The sequence below is a fragment of the Chelonia mydas genome, chromosome 1, assembly GCF_015237465.2.
Source record: "Chelonia mydas isolate rCheMyd1 chromosome 1, rCheMyd1.pri.v2, whole genome shotgun sequence".
NCBI classification, from domain to species: Eukaryota; Metazoa; Chordata; order Testudines; family Cheloniidae; genus Chelonia; species Chelonia mydas.
In genome coordinates this window covers 248819580-248845761 of record NC_057849.1, presented here as the reverse complement: position 1 = coordinate 248845761, position 26182 = coordinate 248819580, and the positions used below count along the sequence as shown (strand labels likewise).

At 43.3% G+C, this 26182-nt stretch overlaps 1 protein-coding gene across 1 annotated transcript in view; it reads left to right on the top strand.

Moving 5' to 3' along the window:
* Positions 1–26182, top strand: part of LOC119565262 — a 122200-nt gene that overhangs the window by 31489 nt on the left and 64529 nt on the right. Inside the window, exons 6-7 of the mRNA XM_043541908.1 lie at positions 8631–8711; positions 17096–17362. Coding sequence (XP_043397843.1) covers positions 8631–8711; positions 17096–17362 — 348 coding nt within the window. The remainder of the gene's footprint in view (positions 1–8630; positions 8712–17095; positions 17363–26182) is intronic.

Sequence of the window (26182 nt, the reverse complement as noted above, 5' to 3'; positions counted from 1 at the left end):
TGGAAGCACTGCGCCGAATAATGCACTTAGAGCATTTTCTGTGGGGACACACACACTCGAATATATAAAACCGATTTCTAAAAAACCGACTTCTATAAATTCGACCTTATTCCGTAGTGTAGACATACCCCTAGTATTGTTGAGGAGGTTGAGACACATGTTGGGTATGTGTCTTTCCCCAGCAAAGGACATTAGCTAGCGAGGGAAGAGGATTAAGAAACTAAAGCCACCAAAGGCATGAAGCTCTCTGATGGATGGTGACTGACGCCCTGCTAAGTAAATATCATAGATCGATTCTTGCTCTTGGTTATGTGGGTTTAAAATCAGGAGTAAATCAATTGGAATCAATGGAATTACATTAGTGGTATATTTTTAATTTTTTTAACCTCCATTTCTTAATAAAGTAGGAATTAGAGTTTCTCTCAAGGCTACTGAAATGAAAGCATAGTCAAGTTTTACTGCTTAAACCATCTGATGAATTAAGCATAGTGATCTTCAGGGAGCAGATAACTTATTAGCATTAGGTATCCTCTGAAGGACCAGCACTGGTTGAATCCACATGCCTTGCTTTTGTGGCATAAATGATTTTGATGATGAATAACTCAGCCTTCTGTGGAACTGAGACCCTGTCAACTTGCAGAGTATGGGAGGGCCAGATTACTTTAATGAACTAATCTATACCTGAGTCAGCTAAAATCAGGAGCAAGAGCTTATCAAACAAACGGAAATGTATGGTAAAATTAATATCACTTTATCAAAAAGCAATACTGCTCCAATACTATGGGAAAATCATTATTTTGTATTATTTCATTACAAAGTAAATCTTTAGTGTTACTTTACTATAAGAGATACTTTTCTTTCAGTACTGTTCTAGGTCAGTGGTTCTCAAAGATTTTTTTTTGCAGACCACTTGAAAATTGCTGAGGGTCTCAGCAGACCACTTAATGATCTTTCCAAATGTTGTTTGTACCATTAGCTAACTATTGTAAAACACTTTGGATAAAAGCGCTATATAAAAAAACCCTTAATAATAATTTACTTCTTTTGTTCTACAAATAAAAGCACACAACTCATATTTTAATATCAGTAGTCTTACCTTTCTAATGTGATGGATGTGCCCTCTCTCCCACATCACTGCAGCCCCTGAGCTGGGGCTGGGAAGGAGGGAGGGCATCTCCCCACCACAGCAGCCACAGAGCTGAGGCTGGGAAGGAGGGCCATCTCTCCTTGGCAGCCGCAGCCCTGGAGCTGGGGAAAGTCATCTCTTTCTCTGGCCCCTGCAGCCCTGCATGTCCCAAATCCCCCCCACCCCTTCTTCTCACCCCACTGCCCCCTCCCACCTACCCCCTATTCCCCCCAAGACCACCACCTCACCTTACATGTGCGTCTTCTCCAGGGTCCAGGCACCTAATTAGTGGAGCCCCACCTGCACCGCTCCACTAATTAGGTGGGTGGCCCTTCATTCTCTCATGTGCGACCGCCCAGGTGCGCACCTTAGAGGGAGCTATCCGTGGATCACCTGAATGGAGCTCGTGGACCACTGGTGGGCCACAGACCACAGTTTGAGAACCGCTGTTCTAGGTTATGTAGGACATTTAGGATAATTTTTTCTATCAATTTCAAAATGCAAAAAGGAAAATAAATTTAAAACAAAAGGAAAGATTACATTAGTTCACCAACCAAGCAAAGCCCTTTTTTTGTAAGGAACTAAGGGGGCAATTGAGAATTTAGGCCCTGAACCAGCAAAACACTGAAGCACATGATTGATTTTTAAGTACTTGAATAGTCTCATTAATTTCAGTGGGACACATGCTTGAAGTTAAACATGTGACATGTGCTTAAGTGCTGTGTTGGATTAGGGCCTTAGGATGCTCTATGGGAAATACTTTTAATAGGGATTGAAGATCTTGATGGAACTGAAAACTGAAACCTTACCCTTCCAGGGGCTGAGCACTCTTGGCTTCCTTTGAAGAGTTGAGCATACATAGCACCCCCCCGCACCCCCCCAGGATTTGGCTCTAACTAAAAGGTGTTCCTTGATCAAGTTCAGAGTGACACCAGTCCAGGAGGATGGACAGAAATAGAAGGAATCAGAGTGAATAAATAAATGGTGCAAAGCTTTCCCTTAAGCTTCCCCATTTTATGTATTATTTACTGTGCAGTAATGCCAAATATGTACTCGTTGCTATGGAATCATATAGGAAAACAAGGTCCCTGCCTGAAGAACTTATGGTCTAAAGGACAGAAAACAAAAGGTGAGGGAAAAGGGTACAAAATACAGAGTGGTCAGTGTGATGATAGGCCAGACTCTCTCAATAGTTCCATTGTGTTTAATTTTAATATATGATCATATATTTGTTTTATTTATATTATAGAGACTTTGTTTTAGGGCATGGGGGTTGAAGTAGGAGAAAAGAGGGGTGGAAAGGGATTTGTGGGAGCAATTGGGGTGTGGGAGAAGGCAACTGAATTTCAGTCTGAATTTCTCTAGCTTCAACTTCCCGCTGTTGGATCATGTTATACCTGAAGAGCCCATTATTAAATATTTGTTCCCCATGTAGGTACTTATAGACTGTAATAAAGTCACCCCTTAACCTTCTATTTGTTAAGTTAAATAGACTGAGCTCTTTAAAGCCTATCACTGTAAGGCATGTTTTCTAATCCTTTAATCATTCTCATGGCTCTTCTGTGAACCCTCTCCAATTTATCAGCATCCTTTCTGAATTGTGGACAGCAGAACCAGACACAGTATTACATAGTAGTTAGACCAGTCCCAAATACTGAGGTAAAATAATCTCTCTATTCCTACTTGAGATTCCCCTGTTTATACATCCAAGAGTAACATTAGTTCTATGGGCCACAGAGTCACACTGGGAGCTCATGTTCAGCTGATTATCCTCCATGACCCTAAGACTTTTTCAGAATCACTGCTTCTCAGGACAAAGTCCCCCATCATGTAAGTATGGCCTACATTCTTTGTTCCTAGGAGGTATACGTTTACATTTAGCCATATTAAAACACATGGTGTTTGCTTTGCCCAGTTTCACAAGTGATCCATATTTCGCTATAGAAGTGACTGCTCTTCATTATTTACCACACCCCCAATTTTTGTGTCACCTGCAAACATTGTCAATGTTGGTTTTATGGTTTTTTTTCCCAGGTAATTGATAAAAATGTTATATAGCCTAGGGCCAAGCACCAATCCCTGTGGGAGCACACTAGAAACACACCCACTCAATGACAAATTCCCCATTTACAATTACATTTTGAAACCTATCAATTAGCCAGTTTTTAAGCCATTTAATGTGTGCCCTGTTAATTATATATTTATATTATATTTACACAGAAGTTTAAGAATATTACATCAACCCTATTCCTTATCAGCCAAACTGGAAATCTCATAAAAATATCATTAGTTTGACAGAATCTATTTTCCATAAAACCCATGCTGATTGGCATTAGTTATATTATCCTTCTTTAATTCTTTATTAATTGAGTCTCATATCAGCTGCCCAGTTATTTTGCCTGGGATCAATGGCAGACTGATAAGCCTATAATTACCCTAGTTATCCCATTAATCATTTTTAAATATTGCACATTAGCTTTTTTCCAGTTCTCAGGAACTTCCTATGTGTTCCAACAGTCATTGAAAATCAACATTAGCCATCCAGCAAGGTCCTCAGCCATCTCTTTTGAAAGTTTTGGATGCAAGCTGTCCAGACCTGCTGATTTAAAAATGTCTAACTTCTGAGCTGCTGTTTTACATCTTCGTGAGACACAAGTAGAATGGAAAGACTTATATGATATGACTAAATCATCTATTTTTCCCAAATACAGAACAGAAATATTTATTGAACACTTCTACCTTTTCTGCATTATTATTCATAATTCTAATATTTCCATCTTGTAATGGACCAGCACGATTGTTAGGATTCTTTTTGTTCCTAATATACTTTAAAAATTCTTTAATTCTGCTGGCCAGAGATATCTCCTTGTGTCTCTTTGCTTCCCTTATCACTTTTCTACTCTTCTTAGCTTCTGATTTATATTCATTACTGTCAATTTCTCCTTTCTTACTCTTTTTTTTAAAATGTGTAGCTGCCTTCACTTCCTCTTCAAATAAGGTTATTTTTTTTAACCAATAAGACCTTCTTCCTCAGTTGTGGGATTGTGGCTTTTTGGGCTTCTAGTAAAGTGTTCTTAAACAATTGACACATATAACATGTGGAAATATCCCCTTCACAGAGTGATACAATCAATTATTTTTGTTAATTGGTTAATGTTTTCCTGTTGCTCTTTGCAATTTATATAATGGACTTGCCTGGAGAGGTAACATTTTTAGTACAACAGATGAGAACGTTGTTACTGGGATTTGGGTAAAAATGAGAACATGACAGTTTCCGCCGTCTAGAATCATATGTAGATAGATAGAGATAGATAGATATTTTTAGAATGAACCCGTTCAAATTACTCTGTTCCAACAGACTGCTTAGCTGAGTTTATATATATAGGAAATATGATCTGGTTTGTCACAAAATCTGTCACTGTGTGTGAATTGAACTGCTAAATTGATTTACAGTGTTTTAGTACAACTACTCCTGGACATCTGGGGCGAGAGTTACTGAACAATTAGTGTGAAAACATCAATAGTATTTTATTTATGAAAGATTTGTGCATGTACTGTAATTAGTCTGAGCCACCCAGGATCATTTATGAGGTGCAGCGTTGGGAAAGCCTATTCTCAAAATGATTTTAATAATTGTTTTTTGTAATTAACTTTGCCTGTAAATATTTTGCAGTTAGGACAGTGTTATTTTAAATATACATTTTCAATCATAGGATTTTTATACCATGGACCAAATCTAGAGGTCCCTACTTAGTTCTTGCTACCGTTACTCAATCTTTATTCAGACAAAATTCCCATTATAGTCAATAGAGGGGTAAATAAATTCCCATTATAGTCAATAGGGGGGTCAGTTATGACTTAGTCACAAGCGTCTTGTATGGGAGAATACATAATCGATCAAGAAGCAGATTGTGACATACTTCCTATGTTATCTAGAACATAAAAGTTGCATATTGGGTCAGACCAATGGTCCATCTAGCCCAGTATCCTGTCTTCCAATGGTGGCCAATGTCAGATGCTTCAGAGGGAATGAACAGAACAGGCAATCATAGAGTGATACATCCACTGCCATCCACTCCCAGCTTCTGGCAATCAGAGGTGAGGAGAACCTAGACCATGGGGTTGCATTGCTGATCCTCTTGGCTAATAGCCATGAACTTATCTAATTCTTTTTTGAACCATGTTATAGTTTTGGCTTTCACAACATCCCCTGGCAATGAGTTCCACAGGTTGACAATGCATTGTGTGAAGAAGTACTTGCACTGGTTTGTTTTCAGCCTGCTGCCTATCAATTTCATTGGGTGACCCCTGGTTCTTGTGTTATGTGAAGGAGTAATAACACTTATTCACTTTCTTCACACCTTTCATGATTTGATAGACCTCTATCATATCCCCTCTTAGTCGTCTCCTTTCCAAGATGAAGAATCCCACTCTTTTTAATCTCTCGCATACCAAAGCTGTTCCATACCCTTAATCATGTTTGTTGCCCTTCTCTGTACCCTTTCCAATTCTAATGTATCTTTTTTGAGATGGGGTGACCAAAACTGAATGAAGTATTCAAGGTGTGGGCATATCATGGATTTATATAGTGGCATTATGATATTTTCTGTCTTATTATCTATCACTCTCCTAATGATTCCTAACGTTCTGTTAGGTTTTTTGACTGCCGCTGTATATTGAGCAGATGTTTTCAGAAAACTAGCCACAGTGATTCCAAAATTTCTTTCGAGTGGTAACAGTTAATTTAGATCCCATCATTTTGTATTAATAATTGGAATTATGTTTTCCAATGTGCATTACTTTGCATTTATCAATATTGAATTTCATCTGCCATTTAGTTACTCAGTCACCCAGTTTTATGTGATCCCTTTGTAACTCTTTGCAGTCTGCTTTGTATCTAACTATCTTGAGTAATTGTGTATTATCTACAGATTTTACCACCTCATGGTTTACCCTCTTTTCCAGATCATTTATAAATATGTTAAATAGGACTGGGCCCAGTACAGACCCTTGGGGGACACCACTATTTACCTCTCTCCATTCTGAAAACTGATCATTTATTGCTACCCTTTACTTTCTGTCTTTTAACCAGTTACTGATCCATGAGAAGACTTTCCCTCTTATCCCATGACAGCTTACTTTGCTTAAAAGCCTTTGGTGAGTGTCCTTGTCAGGGTTCCCTCCCCACTCTGAACTTTAGGGTACAGGTGTGGGGACCCGCATGAAAGACACCCTAAGCTTATTTCTACCAGCTTAGGTTAAAACTTCTCCAAGGCACAAATTCTCCCTTGTACCTTGGATTAGGTAAATGCTGCCACCACCAAGTGATTTAACAAAGAATCAGGGAAAGACCACTTGGAGTCCTATTCCCACAAAATTTGCCCCTAAGACCTACACCCCCCCTTTCTTGGGGAGGCTTGAGAATAAACAAGATGAGCACAGACCAGCCTTGGGTTTTTTTGGATACTAAAAAACCAATCAGATTCTTAAAAAAAACCCAGAACTTTATTAGGAAAAAAAAAAGGTAAAAGAAGCACCTCTGTGAAATTAGAATGGGAGATAATCTCACAGGGCAATTAGACTCAAAACACAGAGAATTTCCCTTTAGGCAAAGCCTTAAAGTTACAAAAAGAAAAACCAGGAATACACCTTCCTCTCAGCACAGAGAAAATCACAAGCCAAAACAAAAGATAATCTAATGCATTTCCTTGCTAAATACTTACTAAGAAGCTGGAGTGCTTGCTTTCTTGTTCTGTCTCCGGCAAAAGCCACACGGAACAGACAAAGCCCCCCCCTCCAGATTTGAAAGTATCTTGTCCCCTTATTGGTCCTTTTGGTCAGGTGCCAGCCAGGTTACTTGAGCTTCTTAACCCTTTACAGGTAAGAGGTTTTTGTGCCTCTGGCCAGGAGGGATTTTATAGTACTGTATACAGACAGGTGGTTACCCTTCCCTTTATTTTTATGACAGTCCTCTTTAAAGGCTTTCTGAAAGTCCAAGTACACTAGACCCACTGGTTCACCCAAGTCCACATGTTTGTTGACACTCTCAAAGAATTCAAGTAGATTGGTGAGGCATGATTTTCCCTTACAAAAGTCAAGTTGACTCTTCCCCAACAAATGGTATTCATCTAAGTGTCTGATAATTCTGTCCTTCACTAGAGTTTCAATTAATTTGCCTGGTTCTGAAGTTAGCCTTACTGGCCTATAATTGCCAGGATTGCTTCTGGAGCCTTTTTTTAAAATCGATGTCACATTAGCTACCCTCCAGTCATCTGGTATAGAAATTGATTTAAATGATCGGTTACATACCACAGTTAGTAGTTCTGCAATTCCATATTTGAGTTCCTTCAGAACTCTTGGGTGAATACCATCTGGTCCTGGTGACTTATTACTGTTTAATTTACCAGTTTTCCAAACCCTCTTCTATTGACACCTCAATCTGGGACAGTTCCTCAGATTTGTCACCTAAAAAGAATGGCTCAGGTGTGGGAATCTCCCTCACATCCTCTTTAGTCAAGACCAGTGCAAAGAATTCATTTAGCTTATTCACAATAGCCTTATCATCCTTGAGTGCTCCTTTAGTACCTCGATCATCCAGTAGCTCCACTGATTGTTTGGCAGGCTTCCTGCTTCCGATGTACTTAAAAAAATGTTTGCTGTTAGTTTTTGAGTCTTTTGCTAGTTGCTCTTCAAAGTCTTTTTTGGCCTGGCTAATTACACTTTTACACTTTTACATTCTAGAGAGTTCTTGGGCTACAGCATTAATTCAGAAATAGAGTGCTTTAAGATCCTTGTGTTTTTTACCTGAATGAGTTGACTTAATCTACAGGGCTTTTACATGTGATGATGGTGGTGATTTATGTATAGAGCACCTAACTATTTTCTAGGGTCCTCACATTTGCAAAGTCAAGTTGCACATCTGCCCCGAATAGCTTGTACTGTAAGAATCTACTAGACAGTACCTTCTTTCCACACAGGGTCCCATTAAATACAAAAGGACTCTATGCAGGAGTAAGGGTCTGCATTTGTGGGACCAATGCTGGATTAGACATAAGAAGGAACCCCCAGCCCACAATAAAAAGATAGACCGAAAATGAGGAAGGTATGCAAACATAAAAGCAAAGTGATTGAGAGGATGTTTGCCATACATCTTGATGAATCTGCACATTGACTTTGCCAGATAAACTAGGATATCATATTAAAAACTATGAAATAAACGCATTCCAGAGGCAGTGCGTGTTTATCACAATATTTGATAATTAAGCCTTTTACTTCCTCTGATTGACAGAAAAATATGTACTCATGATTCCATTAATCTAACAAAGTTTTATATTGAACTTTAGTTTAGAATTGGGTTTTTTTTGGTTGCTTTGACTGGAATAATGTGGTGAAAAATGCCTTTGTACTGGCTTATGAATTATATTTATAAGCTCTTTCATATTTAGAATCTTAGAAAAACTTTTGGTATTTCTTCAGTCTTGCTTATATTAATGATGTTTGACAGGATTGAATGAAACTGAATCCAAGCTGGAGAGTAGGGACCCTCTCTCTGTTGGACACATTCACAAGGCTCAGCAAGATACAGGTAAGCTTGTGAACTTTTGAACAATTGTGTTTGTTATCTTATTATTGTGCATAGCCTACCATGTAATAATACAGGATAGTGATTCGTTATCAAATCACAGACTTGTCCCCAAATAAAATGATATGTAAGTTTCTAGTCCCTCAGTTTATAGGATCTTTTGGCTTGTGTATTTGTTTTCTGGATCTCCCAGTTCTGCCATTAGTCCACATAAAGAATCTGATCCTGGGAGCTGCTGAGCACCATAAATTCCCAGATAACACTAGCTTTTAAGGTGGTTGGTTGAACTTGTCACCTTAGTTAGTTTGTAATTAATTTTTTTTTCTGTAGGAGTGTATGCATTTGTGCATGATCTCTCTCCCTCTCATTCTGATTTTAACTCTGGCTGTGTATATATTGCACTTCACAAACAATATTATTGGCCAGATTCAGAAGTGATATGTAAGTCTCTTTCTCTGTGTATGTGTATGTGTGTGTGTTCCTAAACCTTCTAAAACTTCAAAAATATTATTGGATAACAGCTTAAAAGCATATATTTTTCTGTAAAGCAGAGACAGTAAAAGACTGTATTATACATGGCCATTTGTCTCACCATTTTATTCCAGACATGGAAACCAGAAAAATAAGTTCTAAAATAAAGATCAACGTACAACTTTGTTAAACTGACAGAAATATCAGCTGTCTTCAACTTCTTCTCTGCCTAGCTGTTATTAGATAGGTAATTTCCTGTAGACATCACAGTAGAAGAGGTTTTTGAGGAGGGATCAGAAGGAGGAGAGTGTATAACTCAGTTCAGGGATGCCATTCCATACATACACAGGGAAGATGTGGAAGAAAGAACAAAGTGGATTGTTGGCGATGCAGACGAATAGAGACCAAGGCTGGCATTGCTGGTAGAACTGAGGGCAGGGGAGTGACACAAGTAGAGAGGAGAGGAAACAAGCAGGGAATCGGAGAGATTAAGAGGGTCCTGAAGGTGATGACACAAACCTTGAACTTGGTGTGGTGGAAATGGGGGTGCCAGTGGAAAGATTAAAACAAGGTCTGACCTGGACAGAACAATGGGAAAGGAAGATGATCCTAGCAGCTGGTAAGGTCTTAAAGTTTTTAGACTTGCTTACATCTGCTTTGCTGATGTATAAGGAAGTGCAAGTTGGTGTCACTAAGGCTATGTCTATGCTGCAAGCTGCGGGTATGATTCCCAGCTCACGGAGACCAGGTCTACCCTATAAACTTACATCAGTATGACTGTGTCTCTCAGGGGCATGAAAAATCCCCCCTTCCCCCCCGAGTGACGCAGTTATACTGACTTAACCCCTGTCGGCATAGTAGCGTCTTCACTGAAGCACTAGAGTGGTACAACTGCACCGCAGCAGAGTTTTCAATGTAGACCTGCCCAGAGACACACTCGTGCTAGCTCTCAGTGAGCTAACGTGATAAAAGTAGTCGTGTAGCTAGCGTAGCACAGGAAGTGTCGGGTGGCAGCCCGGGTTAGCCATGCTGAGTACGTACCCAGGAGATTCAAGCAGCTTTGTACTTGGCACACCTAGCCCATGCTACCCTGCTGCCATGGCTACACTACTGTTTGAGCGAGCTAGCACGAGTATGTCTGAGAGTTGGCAATCACATGCCTCGCTCATAGTGTGGACATAGCCTTAGAAGTCAAGGAGCTGTAAGGAGGTATAAGTGAAAGCACTTTACTGTACTTTCATTTATACGTCCCTATGGCCCCTCAGTGTGTAAGTTACACTAACGTCGACTCCATTAAGCATTAGCAGAGCAGGTATAAGTCGGCTTAAGGGAGTTGGCCTGAGTATAGCATTGTTTATGGAGGTCTGATTTCAACCACCTTAAACATCACCTCTGAATTTAGCCCAGTATATCTAATAATACTGCTCATTAAACCCTGGCCACCTACTTCAACGTATTTTCTTAGCAACTGACTATCCCCTTTTAGCAAAATCGTCTACAGCATTGTTTTATGAATTGTTTCTGAAGCCGGTGGAGTTGCTCCTCAGTTCCACCTGTGAAAATCAGAGCAGAATTTGGTCTCTTAAGAAAATTTTCTGAAGTTTAATTTTTAACTTGTCCCATGGTAAAAACAGCATAGAATGTGGTGATATGCTTGCTTAATACAGACTTCTCTGAGCTCTGGAATTACTAAGGGGGTTGCTTAAAAGAGTTGAGATATTAGCAGTGTGGACCCATTGTGTTCTATTTTTTTTCTGAACCAGAAAATGCATTTCTACTGCAGTGTGGATATAGTTTCAGTTGAGATAAAACAAACTTCTGCTGGGTCTTTTTGACATTAAGCTGTTGCGGAGGATGTTAAAGCAAAAGTAAATGTACTAATCATTGGTAACAAAGCAGCCTAATCCATGCTGACCTACAATTTGTTTAGGATCCTTTGGAGCAACAGAGAGATTAAAGTGTATATAAAAAAAGAGGTAAACAGTGGGTCAGAGATTAGAAGTGAAAAAGGAAAAGGCTGGATTCCCCTGGACCACACACTGATAGTAGACCTGCCTTCAGTGATCGTTAGAAAATGTTTCATGTTTCTTTCCCCCCCCAAAAAAGAACCTTAGAAAGCAGAAGGTTTGATTGGCACTTGTCATGGCTGATAGAGAGAGGAAGATGCTTTGGTAAAAAGGAGAGGGAGGCAGCCGTGTCAAAGGCAGCAGCAGTCAAAGAACAATTCCGCCTTTCTGTGGTTTTGTCTTTCTCAAAATTATTCAAATCTGGGTGGCATCTGAGAATAACTGGCATTTTGACACAGCTTAAAGGATTGTCTCACTAACTCTATTGAACTGAGGCTGCCATCCTTTCTAAAAAATGTATAAAGAGAGATCTTCCATAATCTGATATGTATACAAATGAAAGGCAGCTTGATACCAGAGGTCTTTGGATAGTTTTTTTTGGGGGGGGGGTGCGGGGGGGAACAATTTTATCCATTTCTTGACTTTTCATCTGTGTACAAGAATGCTACTTATTGGTTTAAAAAGGTTTTATTTGATTTTCTTTTGAATATCCATAGTTGCTTGAATTGCATCTGGTGGTTACAAATTCAAATCAAGCCAGCTGGATTAGAATCAACACATGTAGGGAATTTCCTGTCAAAGGAGGTTCCTCACCAACTAGGAATCTCCCTCCTATTGATGGCCCTCCTGTGAATGAATTTTTCTTTTACTGGCAATTTTCTTTCTCTCTTTCTTTCTTTTTCCTACCAGAAAGGCATCATGGCTGTCTTCCGCCCATTGTCACAACCGCACTGGCAGGCATAAATGGGCTCTATAGCATTACTAGCTCTTCTGTCATTCTGAGCTGTTGGTCTCCTCTTCATTTAACTTAGCTCCAGCTGGGGCCAAACCCACCTCACCCTATTCACGTGTATAGCGCCATTGAAATAAAGGGAACTACTTATGTGAGTAAGGTTAGCAAGATTTGGTCTCCATTGGTGTTCTATGTACAATCTATTGAGTTCACCCAAATGGACCCCAGATTTCCCCATCAGTAACAGGTCCAGCAGGAAAAATATCTTGTCTTCCTACTTCTTGCACTTATGTGTTTATTTTATACTGTTAGTAGAACAAACTAAACATGGGCCTCTCTATCCCCACTGTTTCTTTATAGTTTGTTAACGGCAGCAATTATAATAAGGAAACATAAATATTTCAAAGCACGGGGGAAAAAAATCACTCAGACCACCTACATGGGTCAGAGTCCTTACTTGTGGGCTGTTTGGCTGATCTCTGAGCTTCCTTCTCCATACCCAGCAAAAGTCAGCAGATTATATGGTTCCTAATTGGCATATTAACAATACCTAATTGCCAAATAACCTACTTGTTTAACCCTCACTGGTTCTGGATAAAATCCTGAAATAGAGGACGAGATAGTTGGGTTTTTCCCCAGCATCCATTTTGGGGAGGGGGTTCGATAGGTCCAGAAGAATGACTCCCCAGGGCCTCTGTGGGACAGTACATCCTGTCACAGTTCACCATTCAAGTCTTGTGGCTGGTCTCTCTTCTGTTTAGCTCATCAAACTGTGTTGAGCAGAGCTATCTTAGTAAAGAAATTGGATATGTCTTCAGTGGAAAAAACCTGAATATTGGAAGAATACAGGAGAATGCCACTATGGCTGTGTCCTCAAAAGTAGAACCTCTAAAATTGTTACAGGGATTTGGCATATTCTTGTTGCCATATTGAGGGGTTTAATTGTGATTCTCAGTATCTGCAGCTGATAATGTTTATAGCTATTGTGTCATTTAAAATAACATTAATAATGAGACGTGTCGGTCCAATAGCATGGGCAAAAATAGTTCTTCTTTGAGTGATTGTTCATATGAATTCCAATTAGGTGTGCACGCGCTGCGTGCATGCCAGCCAGAAAACTTTTCCTCTAGCAGTATCCGTCAGGTCGGCCTGGGCCTCCCCGGTGTCATGCCTTCATGGCACTGAATATAGAGCCCTGCCGACCTGCCGTCCCCTCAGTTCCTTCTTACTGCCAGTAACGGTTAGCTGGAACACCTTTAGCTCTTGCCTCAGCAAGCATCTTTTTTCAGTGTCCTTTACTGATCAACTCTGTCCCCTGTTCAGCGGATAGAATTTATAGGGGCAGTATTGGACTCCACGCAGGCCAGGGCGTACCTCCCGGAAGTGCAGTTCCGGGTCCTGGGCAATATTATTTGAAGTCTCAGGCAGTTCCCTACCACCACAGCAAGGAATTGCCTGAAGTTCCTTGGACACATGGCTGCTTGTACCTATGTGGTGCAGCATACCAAGCTCAGACTCCGGCCGCTCCACTCGTAGCTAGCCTTGGTATATCGGCCAGTTCGGGACAATTTGGACAGGGTTGTCACTCTGCCTTGTATGGTCCTCAACTCCCTCCTGTGGTGGTTCGACCTGCAGGTGGTGTGTGCATGAGTTCTTCACCACATCTCGGCCACCCCTCTCGCTGGTGATGGATGCATCAGCCTTGAGGTGGGGTGCACATCTGGAAGACCTCAGGACGCAAGCTCTCTGGTCTCAGGCAGAGCTTGCTCTCCACATCAACGTCAGAGAGCTGAGAGTGGTCCACCTAGCATTCCAGACCTTCCATGTCCACCTGGCAAGGAAGTGTGTATCGGTTATGACGGACAACACCACAGCAATGTTTTATATAAACAAACAGGGGGTGCACGCTCCTCTACCCTTTGCCCGGAAGCCCTCATGCTGTGGGACTTTTGTGTACTCATTGGTACACCTGGAAGCATCATACCTTCCCGGAGTACAGAATGAATTGGCGGACTATCTCAGCAGGTCATGTCCGTCTCCAGCACCCAAACCTTGAGTTGCTGCACCTCATGGCTGCATGGCTGAACCTGACGGAACTCGCTTGTTCGGACCCAGTCAGGCAAGTTCTCCTGGGCAGTAGGAAACCTTCCACCAAGGCTACCTACCTGGCCAAATGGAAGAGATTTTCAATCTGGTCGGCGCAGACCACCTATCTCCGATGCTCGTGTCCATACCCCTTATACTGGCCTACCTTCTCCACCTTGAGCAGCAGGGGCTGTCCATGTCATCAGTAGAGGTTCACTTGGATGCCATTTCTGCCTTCCATCCAGGCGCAGAGGGCTGGTCAGTCTTTGCTTACCCTATGGCCAGCCGTTTCCTGAAAGGTCTCGACGGGTTATATCCGCATGTCCGACAGCCAGTCGCAGCCTGGGACCTCAATCTGGTCCTTTCCAGACTAATGGGGCCACCTTTCCTTCCTAAGGTTGTTTCCCAGTTTAATGTCAGTGAAAACAACTTTTTCCTGGTGTTCTATCCTAAGCCGCTCTTAAGCAGCAGGGAGCAAAAACTTCACTCGTTGGACGTTTGCTGGGCATCAGTGTGAACCAAAACCATTCCGGAAGTCCATTCAGCTGTTTGTCACAGTAGCGGACAGAATGAAAGGGCTTCCAATCTCCTACCAAAGGATTTAGTCATGGATCAAATCCTGCATCCGGGACCCCTATGACCTGGCGAAAGTACCGTCCCCTCCGCTTACAGCGCACTCCATCAGGGCGCAGGTTTTGTGAGCAGCGTACCTGGCACGTGTTCTGACCCAGGAAATATGCAGAGCAGCAATGTGGTCCTCCATTCATACTTTCACATCGCATTATGCAATTACCCAGCGGGCCAGAGATGAGGCAGCCTTTAGTAGAGCAGTGCTCCAGTCAGCGAACATTTAAGCCCTGGCCCCACCTCCAAAATTTAGGCTTGGGTGTCACCTAATTGGAATTGACATGAGCAATCACTCAAAGAAGAAAAAACGGTTACTCACCTTCTCGTAACTGTTGTTCTTTGAGATGTGTTGCTCACATCCATTCCAATACCCACCATCCTACCTCTCTGTTGGAGTAGCTGGCAAGAAGGAACTGAGGAGGTGGGGGGTCAGCAGGGCTCTATATTGAGCACCATGAAGGCGCAACCCCAGGGGTCACCCAGGCAGACCCAACGGATACTGCTAGGAGGAAAATTTTCCAGCTGCCGTGCATGAATCGCATGCACACCTAATTGGAATGGAGAAGATCAACACATCTCGAAGAACAACAGTTATGAGAAGGTTAGTAATCATTTTATTCACAGGGTTTCCAAGAAAAGAGGTGAAGTGGGATCATTCCCAGAATCTAGAATGTAGGGTGGGCAACCTGTCAAGGTTCCTTCCCCACTCTGAACTCTAGGGTACAGATGTGGGGACCTGCATGAAAAACCCCCTAAGCTTATTTTTACCAGCTTAGGTTAAAAACTCACCAAGGTACAAACTATTTTAGCTTTTGCCCTTGGACTTTATTGCTGCCACCACCAAGAGTCTAACAAATATATAACAGGGAAAGAGCCGCTTGGAAACGTCTTTCCCCCCAGAATCCTCCCAAACCCTACACCCCCTTTCCTGGGGAAGGCTTGATAAAAATCCTCACCAATTTGCATAGGTGAACACAGATCCAAACCCTTGGATCTTAAGAACAATGAAAAAGCAATCAGGTTCTTAAAAGAAGAATTTTAATTAAAGAAAAAATAAAAGAATCACCTCTGTAAAATCAGGATGGTAAATACCTTACAGGGTAATCAGATTCAAAATACAGAGAATCCCTCTAGGCAAAACCTTAAGTTACAAAAAGACACAAAAACAGGAATATACATTCCATTCAGCACACCTTATTTTATCAGCCATTTAAACAAAACAGAATCTAATGCATATCTAACTAGAATGCTTATTAGCCCTTTACAGGAGTTCTGACCTGCATTCCTGCTCTGGTCCCGGCAAAAGCAACACACAGACAGAGAGAACCTTTGTTTCTGCCCCCTCCAGCTTTGAAAGTATCTTGTCTCCTCATTGGTCATTTTGGTTAGGTGCCAGAGAGGTTATCCTAGCTTCTTAACCCTTTACAGGTGAAAGGGTTTTTCCTCTGGCCAGGAGGGATTTAAAGGTGTTTACCCTTCCCTTTATATTTATGACAGCACCATCAATATGTTTATAAATGGGAAGAAATAATATACTTTTGGTCTCTTAAGATGACATTTTTTATGAAAGCAGAGCAGGAATGGGTTTGGCATGCATCAACAGGTACTGTTATTTGGTAAACCAGATTTTGAAGTTTTACCTGTTTTAGACACTAACACGGGGTTCTCAAACTAGGGGTTAGGACCCCTCAGAGGGTTGCGAGGTTATTACATGGGGGGGGGGGTCAGAAGCTGTCAGCCTCCATCCCTAAACCCCACTTTGCCTCCAGCATTTATAACAGTGTTGAATATATTAAAAAGTGTTAATTTATTTGGGGGCGGGAGTTGCACTCAGAGGCTTGCTGTGTGAAAGGGGTCACCAGTACAAAAGTTTGAGAACCACTGAACTAACACTCAGAGTATCAGTAAGGGTAAACTGGATTGGGAGCAGAACAAAACCTGTAGCTGTTGATGCCTGTATTAACAATTATTCTTGAGACTTGGTGACTCATATATAGTGCTGTGTAGGTGATGTAAAATAAAAATGTTTGTGTCAACTTGTATAACGCTCCACAATAGCATGCACCCATAGGATTTGATTTTCTCCCAAAGTTCCCTTTGCACTTCTATAATATGTACTCTCTGAGGATCTAAAGTGCTTTACAAACCTTAGCTACCAAAGACTCACATCAATTTGTGAAGCAGGTATTCTCCCACTCTGAGTCACAGAAAGGTTGCGATTTCCCTAAGTTCACCCAGCAAATTGATGGCAGAGCTGGGAATAGAACCCTGACTCCAAATCTTGTGCTTTGAATCTTTTAGGAAATGGCCAAAGGAGATACACCTGGTCCCTCATCTGTTTTCCTATTCGGAACAATTCTTAATACTATTACCTTCATGTGTGGTTTGTGTTAAATATCTTCCAGTCCTGAAAGAACCAGTTGAAGATTCACATAAGGATATGGATGGCTGTTGGATTGGAGATAAGAGGCCTGGAGAGTCCAGAAGACCCAGTCATGAAAATAGAGGAAGACCTTCCAAACTGGACCACACCATTCTGCTGGGAATGGAGCAACAACGAAAAGCTGAGGGAAGACAAGCTCAAGTCTTACACATTTACTCAAAACTTCAGGAGACTCAAATTCCTGCATTCCGAGCACCTGAGACTAGGACTATCTCCAACTTTGAAGATTGTGAGTTCTTATGTTTGAGTTCGTTTGAAGTTGTTTACTCAGTAAAAATACAGAGATCAAAAAGGGGAGAGAACAGTAGCCTTCCAAAATTCTTGCTTACAAAGCACGTTATAAGTCCAGTGCACCCACACTTTTCATTGTGTTGCTATAGTTCAGGCATTAGCACTACTATAAAATAACTTACTCCTGCTGTTATTCAGATAGACAAGAATGCACTTTTAACATTTCTTTCCTCTGTAAAAAGGTATGTCTTGTTCCTAGCAGCAGAAACACAAAGGGCCATATTTTCAGAACTACCTGCCTGAATTACGCTTCCAAAATTTCTGCATTTATCCATAGTGCACACACAGAGTCCACATTGGTACATGTAAATGTGAAATCTCTGTGTTTATCCATAGTTCAGAGTCCACATTTGTACATGTAAAACAAACTGTCATCATATATGCCTATTTGTGCATGGGCAATTACTCAGATATGGGATTTGTACATATAACGGGTACATGCACAAATTTTGCATATGAAATTTAGACAGCCATGTTAAAAAACCTTGGCCCAGAGAGCTTGTTTAACATGCATTACTTCAGCTGATTGTAACTGAATGTTCATGCCACCATGTGATTGGCAAATAAAGCACACAGAGGTCTGCTCAGGTTCAAGTAATAGACCACAGCTTTATAAATTCAGGTAACAATTAACCAAAATGGTGCCCTGGCTAAAAATTCTAAGCCTAGTGTGACAAACCTTCCTCTCCACCTCAGTGGGTCCCATGCTTCCATTTAGTGGTGGGCTGGGGTATTCCTCTTTTCCCTCAGAATTTTCCCCACGCCCCTGGGTTTACTGTCCACACCCTGTCGGCAGGGCCGGCTCTAGGATTTTTGCCGCCCCAAGCAAAACATTTTTGGCTGCTCCTGCTTTTTTGTGTGCTCCATCCCAACTCCGCCCCTTCCCAACCCCTTCCCCAAATCCCCAGCCCCGCCTCCTCCTCCGGGCATGCCGCATCCCCCGCCCTGATTGCTTCCTGCGGCTCCCCTGCCCCGCAACCTCCCCCCTAGCTTACCTCCGCTCCGCCTGCTCCACTGAACACGCTGCCGCTCTGCTTCTCCCCCCTCCCTCTCAGGCGAGGGAGATGCAGCGCGTTCAGGGGAGCAGGCGGAGCGGAAGTGAGCGAGGGTTGGGGGTAGCACAGGAAGTAATGGGGGGGGGGTAGAACCAGGAACCGCTCCCCGCCCCAGCTCACCTCCTCTGCCTCCCCCGAGCGTGCCGCCGCTCGGCTTCTCCTCCCTCCCTCCCAGGCTTGCTGTGCGAAACACCTGTTTGGCGCCCGGCAAGCCTGGGAGGGAGAGGGGAGAAGCGGAGCGGCAGCGGTGGCGCACTCAGGGGGGCAGGCAGAGGCGGAGTGGAGGCGAGCTGGGGCGGTGGGGGCATATTTCTAGGGGTGGCATGACCGGCGCCGGGATGCTGCCCCTAGAAATGTGCTGCCCCAAGCACCTGCTTGTTTTGCTGGTGCCTAGAGCCGGCCCTGCCTGTCGGAGCAGGATTCTTTCCAGCCTCCCTGATGGGGGGAGGGGAGGGGAGCGTCTCAGTCTCTGGGAGCCACTCCAGGCATGGTGACAACAGACAAGACACCTGGTTCAGTCTCTGCCCTCTGGCAGAGTATCTTCTCTCAGACCTCCGGGGCCCGGAAGGGCCATCTGCCCTGTTGGGCAGGGATTCTCCTGTCCTTCACTGCTGTACCTACGCGGCTTCTCTCCTAATGCTTGTTAGCAACTGTACTGTACTGCACTGCACTGCACTGCACTGCACTGTGCAGCTCTCTAGTAGCTCACCTTCTTCCCTCAGCTCCTATCACAGGCTCCTGTCTGGCTGGAGGGGAGGCTTTTAACAGGTTCTGGCAGGCTCTTGATTGGCCCCAGCTGTCCTAATTAACCTAGAGTAACCTCTGTTCAGCTACCCAGGGAAAAGGTCCTGCTTATCCTGGAGCTAATATACCTGTCTCCTTAATCCCAAGGCCCGCCAGGGATATTAGTTGGTGGCTCCTCCACGGAGCCGTGAGCACAGGTGTGTACTTGGTGCAGTTCACCCCCATCCCTGACACCTAGCCTTTTTGCAGTGTGAGGGAGACCCTGGTGCATGTATACCTGGAGTGCGCCAGGTTGCAGCCCCTGTTCCGGCTCCTCCTGACCATCCTTTTACGTTTCTGGCTGCACTTTCCCCCTCACCTTTTCATATACACACACCGTATCCATGGCCTCACAAAGTCACGGGATATCCTTGTCAACCTCCTCCTAGCGCCGGCCAAAGTGGCCATCTATAAGACCAGGGACAGGAGGTTGGCTGAGGGGGTTTCCTCTGACTGTGGGGCCTATTTCCAATCCTGCCTTCGCTCATGTATCCAGGCAGAGTTCCTCTGAGCGGCATCCACTGGCTCCCTTGACACCTTCGAGGAGCAGTGTCCCCTTCAGGTTCCCTTTCTTTGACCCTTTGACCTTCACACCTGCCCCTGTTACATTTTTGGTTGACCCCCATAATTATTTGAGTTCCTGGACCTTATAGATCTTCCCCAAAGGCTGGGGGAGCGTCCTTTAGTGCTTCCCGGAACCCAATATGAGCACTCTCCTGTAGCCGTCTGGGCTGACCCCCTCACAACAGCCATTATCTACGAAATCACTGGGGTCATTGGCCATAAGGTCATCATCATAGGCTCCACATTTCCAGGGAAACTCAGTCTGCAAGCTGAGCATCTGTGTATCTCGATTCTTTTTACACACCCCTCATTATAGTATCTGAGCCATGAGCTATATCGGACCACACCCACTGGCCTTCTTTCCCTGTTCATTTGGACTGTTCCAAGGATTCTGTAAAGCATCCAGCATAGCACAGATAATAATAACAAAGCTCTTAGAAATTACTGCAATGCTAGGCAGTCACCTTTTATGATTTGAATCAAGTGCTTAGGTTTGTGCTCTCCAGGCATAGCAGTGGCCAGCTGGAAGGACATGGCTTTGGATGCTCCCAGTACAACTTGTACCAGTGTCCTAGAGATGACACTTCTGCCTCTGCTATCCTTGATTTGCCCACTAGAATATCCAGCTCCACAACATGAAAGTCAGCACAAATGCCAGGTCCTCAGCCAGCAGCGCTCCTAGTTTTGCTGCCAGTTCCTGAAAAGAGGCTGAAATGTGCTGGCAAGTTTCTGAGTCACAACCCTCAATGAAAAGAAAGTTGTCCAAACAATGTATAATGGACTTAATCCCCACTTCCCTAATAATTGCCCTTTCAGGATAACAACAAAATTTCCCAAAGCAGCACAGGATACTACAGAACTCCTGGGAATGGACTGACAAGGTTAAAACAGCCATCAGCCTAGCAAGTAAAAAGTCTCTTGAGAGCACAAAGAGGAGGAAGAAAAAAACTCCTTTATGTTCATTCATTAATGCCCTGACCCACCCACACACCTAGAACCTGGCTACAACCAAATTGAAAGAAGTGTTCTTACCCGAAAAGTCCCCTGGAGCGATGTCATCAGTAGCCAGACTCCAGCTCTGGGTATGACAGATGGCAGGTAGTGCAGAGCTCACCTTTGGGTTGTTTTGGCACCATGCACGGAGACAGTATCTTCTGGGTCAGGTTGGATTCTAAAAGTAATTTAAATGCCATGCCCAGCTGTGCACCCTGTTCAACCCTATGGAACATCGCCTGTGGTGCAGGGGCAAAGTCATTTTTAATGCCATTGAATATACCCAGTTTTATAGTTGTTCCCTTTAACTTATTACATTATAATAGCCCAGGGCAAAATGCTGAGGTCTGTTCTTAGGCTTGGTCTCCACTTAAACATTAGATTGACCTAGATACATTGCTTAGGGCTGTGAAAAATTTTGCACCTTGAGCGCCCTTAGGTAGGTCGACCTAACCCTAAGTGTAGACATGGCTAAGTTGACGGAAGGATCCTTCTGGCGACTTAGCTGGAGAGGTGGATTAATTACATGGATGGAAAAACCCCTTTGATCAATGTAGGAAGTGTCTATGCTATCTCGCTGCAGCAGTACAGTGTCAGGGCCGTGGTGTGGGTGGCCTGGCCTACGGGTTAGTGTCAGGTATGGGCTGAGAGTCCTGGGCCCAGGAACCAATTACCAGGAATTAGGCTGGGTTGGGATACCAGGAGATCAGAACTGAGAGACAAATCAGAGGGCAGGAATTAAGAGTCAGTTACCAGGAACCAGGCCGAGTCAGGCTCCCAGGAGGTCAGGCTCGGAAGGCATGTATAGGTAAATACCAGAGAGGCAGGGTGGAGCCTAGCTGTATGGACAACTTTTCATTTCCTCCTCAGGCTTGAATAGAGGTGTGGCTCAATTAGGAGCCTTGGAGCTCTCCCAGTGAGAGCATAACGGCAGGGATCATGCCCCTACGGGGCTTTATGGACTCCAATCCCAGCTGCTGGGTAGAGGATTGGAGTGTGATGACTCCAGGCCCTCACGTGGACCCAGCTTCAAGACCCGCAGAGCCTGACTCACAGCCGCTGTGGGGTAGAATAAACCCTTAGTCTTTACTCAGTGGCTGCTCAGACAAAGTACCATTATCTCCTTCAAGGTTTTGAATCCATAGGAAGTCAGGGGGCTCCACAACTTATAGGATGTATGTACTGAAATAAGTTGCTTTGTTTTATTGACTGCTGAACTGTGCTACTTTTTTTCTTCCGTGTAAATGTGTATATTCTGCTAATGCTGTGATATGCTCCCCTTGTTGGGTAAAGAATCCTCCTCCATGAAATAATTGTTGACACCTCTGACAGCACAAGTGGCATCCCTGCAGCTCCTTTCACTATTCGTGCCTACTATCTGGAAGCTTCATGCTGGAAATGCCAACAAAGCAAATGATATGCTATTATACAACTACACTATGATCATTTCTGTGGAAAATGTGCCTTTAATAAGTTCATTGTAAGGAGTTCCCTTCTCTTTTGTGTGTAGTATAATGAACCTTTAGACCAAATTTTAAAGAAAACCTAACAGTCACTAAGCTCCTGTTTCTATGTTTATTTATCCAGCAATTTGCATTAAGTGACAAGTGTAATTGGACTTTTCTGGATAAATGCTAAGCAAACTGGGAGTAGTTTAAAAACATAATAGGGCACGTTGCAGGGATGATGGTGGTTTGGTGTGTATATATATATATATATATATATATATATATATATTTTTTTACTTTATTCAGAAAAGATGTTCCCAGAAGCTTCATGCTCCTGTATTTATGCAGGGACTGGCATGTCAAGACTAAGGTCCTGCTAAGTGTCTTCTGCTTGCAGTCGAATGCCCTCAGCTCCCAATGAGGTCACTAGGGCTTGCATAGACTGGACTAGATTTAAAGGTTTCTTGCAAGATAGCTTAATTTATTTCTAAAACTCAAGTCAAGACAAAGCCATTGTACTTTAGCTTATGCTAAAGCCTGAGGGCGGGGCAGGTATAACCTGACCTGCTAAAATTGAGCTAGAGGTGTTAAACAGTGTCTAACATAGTTATTCAGTTGGGTTTTCAGCTGAGTTAAGCAACATTGATTGAAAGAAAAGCATCTTTTTGCCTAGTCTACACAAGATGCTCAGCTGCTCACGGGAGGCAGTAAACACCTTACAGCTGTGGAATTCCAGGCCTGGGAATCTATGTCTCAGAATCTTACATTTGAAATTCAGAGCCAAAACATAACACAAGGTTTTGTTCCTGCTTAAATTTCTTATAAACTGTTTTGAACCATACATTGTTTAACCCTGTGAAAATGGTAATCAAGGGCAGGCCCATTTCCCAGGGCCTAGATCAGCGGTGGGCAACCTGTGGTCCACGGCCACTGGGAGCTGCGGGTGGCTGTGCAAATGTAAACAAATGGTCTGGAGTCCCGCCAGGGATTACCCTGATGGGCCGCGTGTGGCCCGCAGGCCACAGGTTGCCCACCCCTGACTTAGATTGCCCCCCACTGTGGAAAAGCCCATAGAAGAGAGTACCATGGCAGGAAAACTCTGAGATTCTTCTCCCAGAGTACGCTTTGAACTTTTCTGCCAGAGGGGAGCAGGTTTGTCTTCCCCGCAACTCTAGCAGTAGAAGCAGGAGTCCAGCTCCTAAAACCTGTGGTTCCCCTGGGAACTGATTATATCCCCTGGAGAGACAATGCAACCTCCACAGAGGCCTTCTGTCTCTATACCTTACAGAGGGGTTCTAAGAACAGTTGCAGGCTGTGAATTCACTAGCAGCTTAGTTCCAATCCAGGAATCCAGGGAGGTAGCAGGTGTCTTCCCTCATCTGTGGGTTGCATCAGTTTAAATATTGGATGATAATCCTCATTACAAAGAGTATCGGGTACCCTCTGGTTAAGTTTTGTCTACATTTATTGTTTGACACGACCTGTTTTAGAGTGATGTGTGCCAATGGTAGGTTAGAAGGGAAAATCACTTTCTGGGTAATGGAAAGGTTTTGATGAATTGCATATACAGAAATAGTCACACTCTTTCTGTGTTAGAATAAGGAGGGAGAAAATTTGTTTGCACGTCAGGCCTTTTTTCACACTCCTGTAGCTAACAGTTGGATGTTGCTTATTTTTGGAACAAACAAAATTCAGCAAACACCATCTGTTTTTGATAAAGTGAGCAACGGGGACTAAGACCAACCACAAGAATGTGCATCAAAATGTTTTTCTTTTTGTTTTGTTTAAAAAAAAAAAACCAAGCCGCATAAAATTAAAAGAGATGGCAAGTTTTCTCTTGGAAAATAGGAGTAAAAAGAGGAACTCTTAAAATGTCAAACATAAAATTGTGGACACCAAAATAAAATAAAAAATGAGGCCGATTCTTTCTGTAGAGGGTAGATCTTTTATAGGGTAGAATTCAGACATTTAGTATCTATTTGTTTATTAATCCCCATCACAGTGGTATCTAGGACATTGCACACGAGTTACAACAATAACTGCAGTGTGGGACACTCCTTACTTCTGCATGGTTAGCTGCAGGTCCCTCCCTTACACCAAAAGTAAATCGCAGTCTGGGCTGAACTGAAGACAGTTCTGTCTGGGGCAGCACATTCACAGATGTCAACTCAGATGTTGTCACTTATCCAGCCTCCCCTTTTCTCTCTGGGAGGGAGGGTGTATTTCTGTGTGATGCTGTTTCTCACCCCAACCCCAGCCCTAGAGACTGGATGGCGCTGCCTCAGTCCCCATTAACCGATGGGCTGGAGCAACTGTCTAATTAACCCTGAGAGACAGGGGCTGGATGCATTTCAGGCTAGTATCCTGCTCTTCAGGTATGTCTATACTGCAGCTGGGAGTGTGCTTCCCAACACGGGTAGACAGACATGCGCTAGCTCTGCTTGAGCTAGTGCACTAAAAATAACAGGTGTTCCAGGAGGGTTTATACTCAGGCATCTAGCCCGAGCTGCCATCAGTGCTACCCTGGCTACACTTTTAGCACATGAGCTAGAGCAGAGCTAGTGCATGTCTGTTTACCCATGCTGGGAAGCACACTCCTAGCTGCAGTGTAGATATACCCTTAGAGGTAGGGGGCTGGTGTCTCTCTATATATCTAAGTTATGTGTAAAGCCCTCCTCTCTCTAGTACCTAGGTCTTTCAGTGCATGCCCTCAAGTAACGGGAACAGAGGCCTGGACAGTGTGACTGAAAGGAGATTTCAAAAGTTGGAATGAAACACACAACAAAATCCTCCATTGTTTCCTACTCCCTCTGGCAAACTACACACTCACCTCCAACCCCCAGAAGGAAAAACTCAAAACAGCCACAAAATTTTAATCTTCTCCCTCCTCCTATTCTGTCCCCTCTCCTAATAAGGAAGCTTTCTCCCCTAGTGAATGAGTGGAGTTGGGGCAGTAGGTCTGTGTGTCTCATTAGAAAGGGTAAATTATGTGTCATGGTAAATTATGTCTTATTCTCCAAGCTGGATTTCTCTCATCTGGATTTCATTAGTTTCTCAATGGAGAGTCTCTTTCTGCCAGCTATTAGGCAGTGAACAACCTTGGGGTACCTTTGACTCCTCACTGCATGGAAGCCCAGATAGCAGCAGTGGCCAGAATCATATTCTTACTACTTTGGCTAGATGGGAGAGTGCCCTCTCATGTCTCAGATGCAGACCTGGCCACAGCAATCCATACTTTAGTCCCATCCACATTTCACCTGGGACTGACAGTGAAGACTAAGCAGAAATGACAGCAGTCCTGCTTGCTAAGTGGGGCAAACCATCACAACCATGTTACCCCTACACTCTATAGAATCGGCTTATCCACTCCTAAGTCCATTTCATGGTACTGGTAATTATTTTTAGAAGTTGGACTGAAAGTGGAGTGTCTCTCACTTGTGATTCCCAGCCACAACAACTGCCATGGATGTGAATTTCTAAGGGTGACAAAAGCAAGGTTCAGACTCTCCAGGCTGTGAGCAGGATATTCTTAGCATGGGATGCAGTCAGAGCTGAGAACAGCCTGAGCCAGATTCTTGTCACTCTCGGGGTGTGATGCAAGACAGCACTTTTCCAGCAAGCATTCACCTAATGAACTGGTTTCGTGACATTGACCTCAAAGGTCAAAATCCAGCTGAGATTCAGCTTAAATCTAAGGGTTTAAAGTGTAGTGGAGAGATTTTACTGTTTCTTTAAATGTATACAAGGGTCATCCAGGTGATCAGGCACACTCCCCATGGAGGAAGAGCTTGAATGACTAAAGAGGTATTCAACAAAGATCATAATTTTGCATTGACAGAATATGGGGAGCAAAGGTGTTATTACAAGTCTCTTTTAGAACAGCCACCAAGATTATTTTTAATAACATTTCCTCTT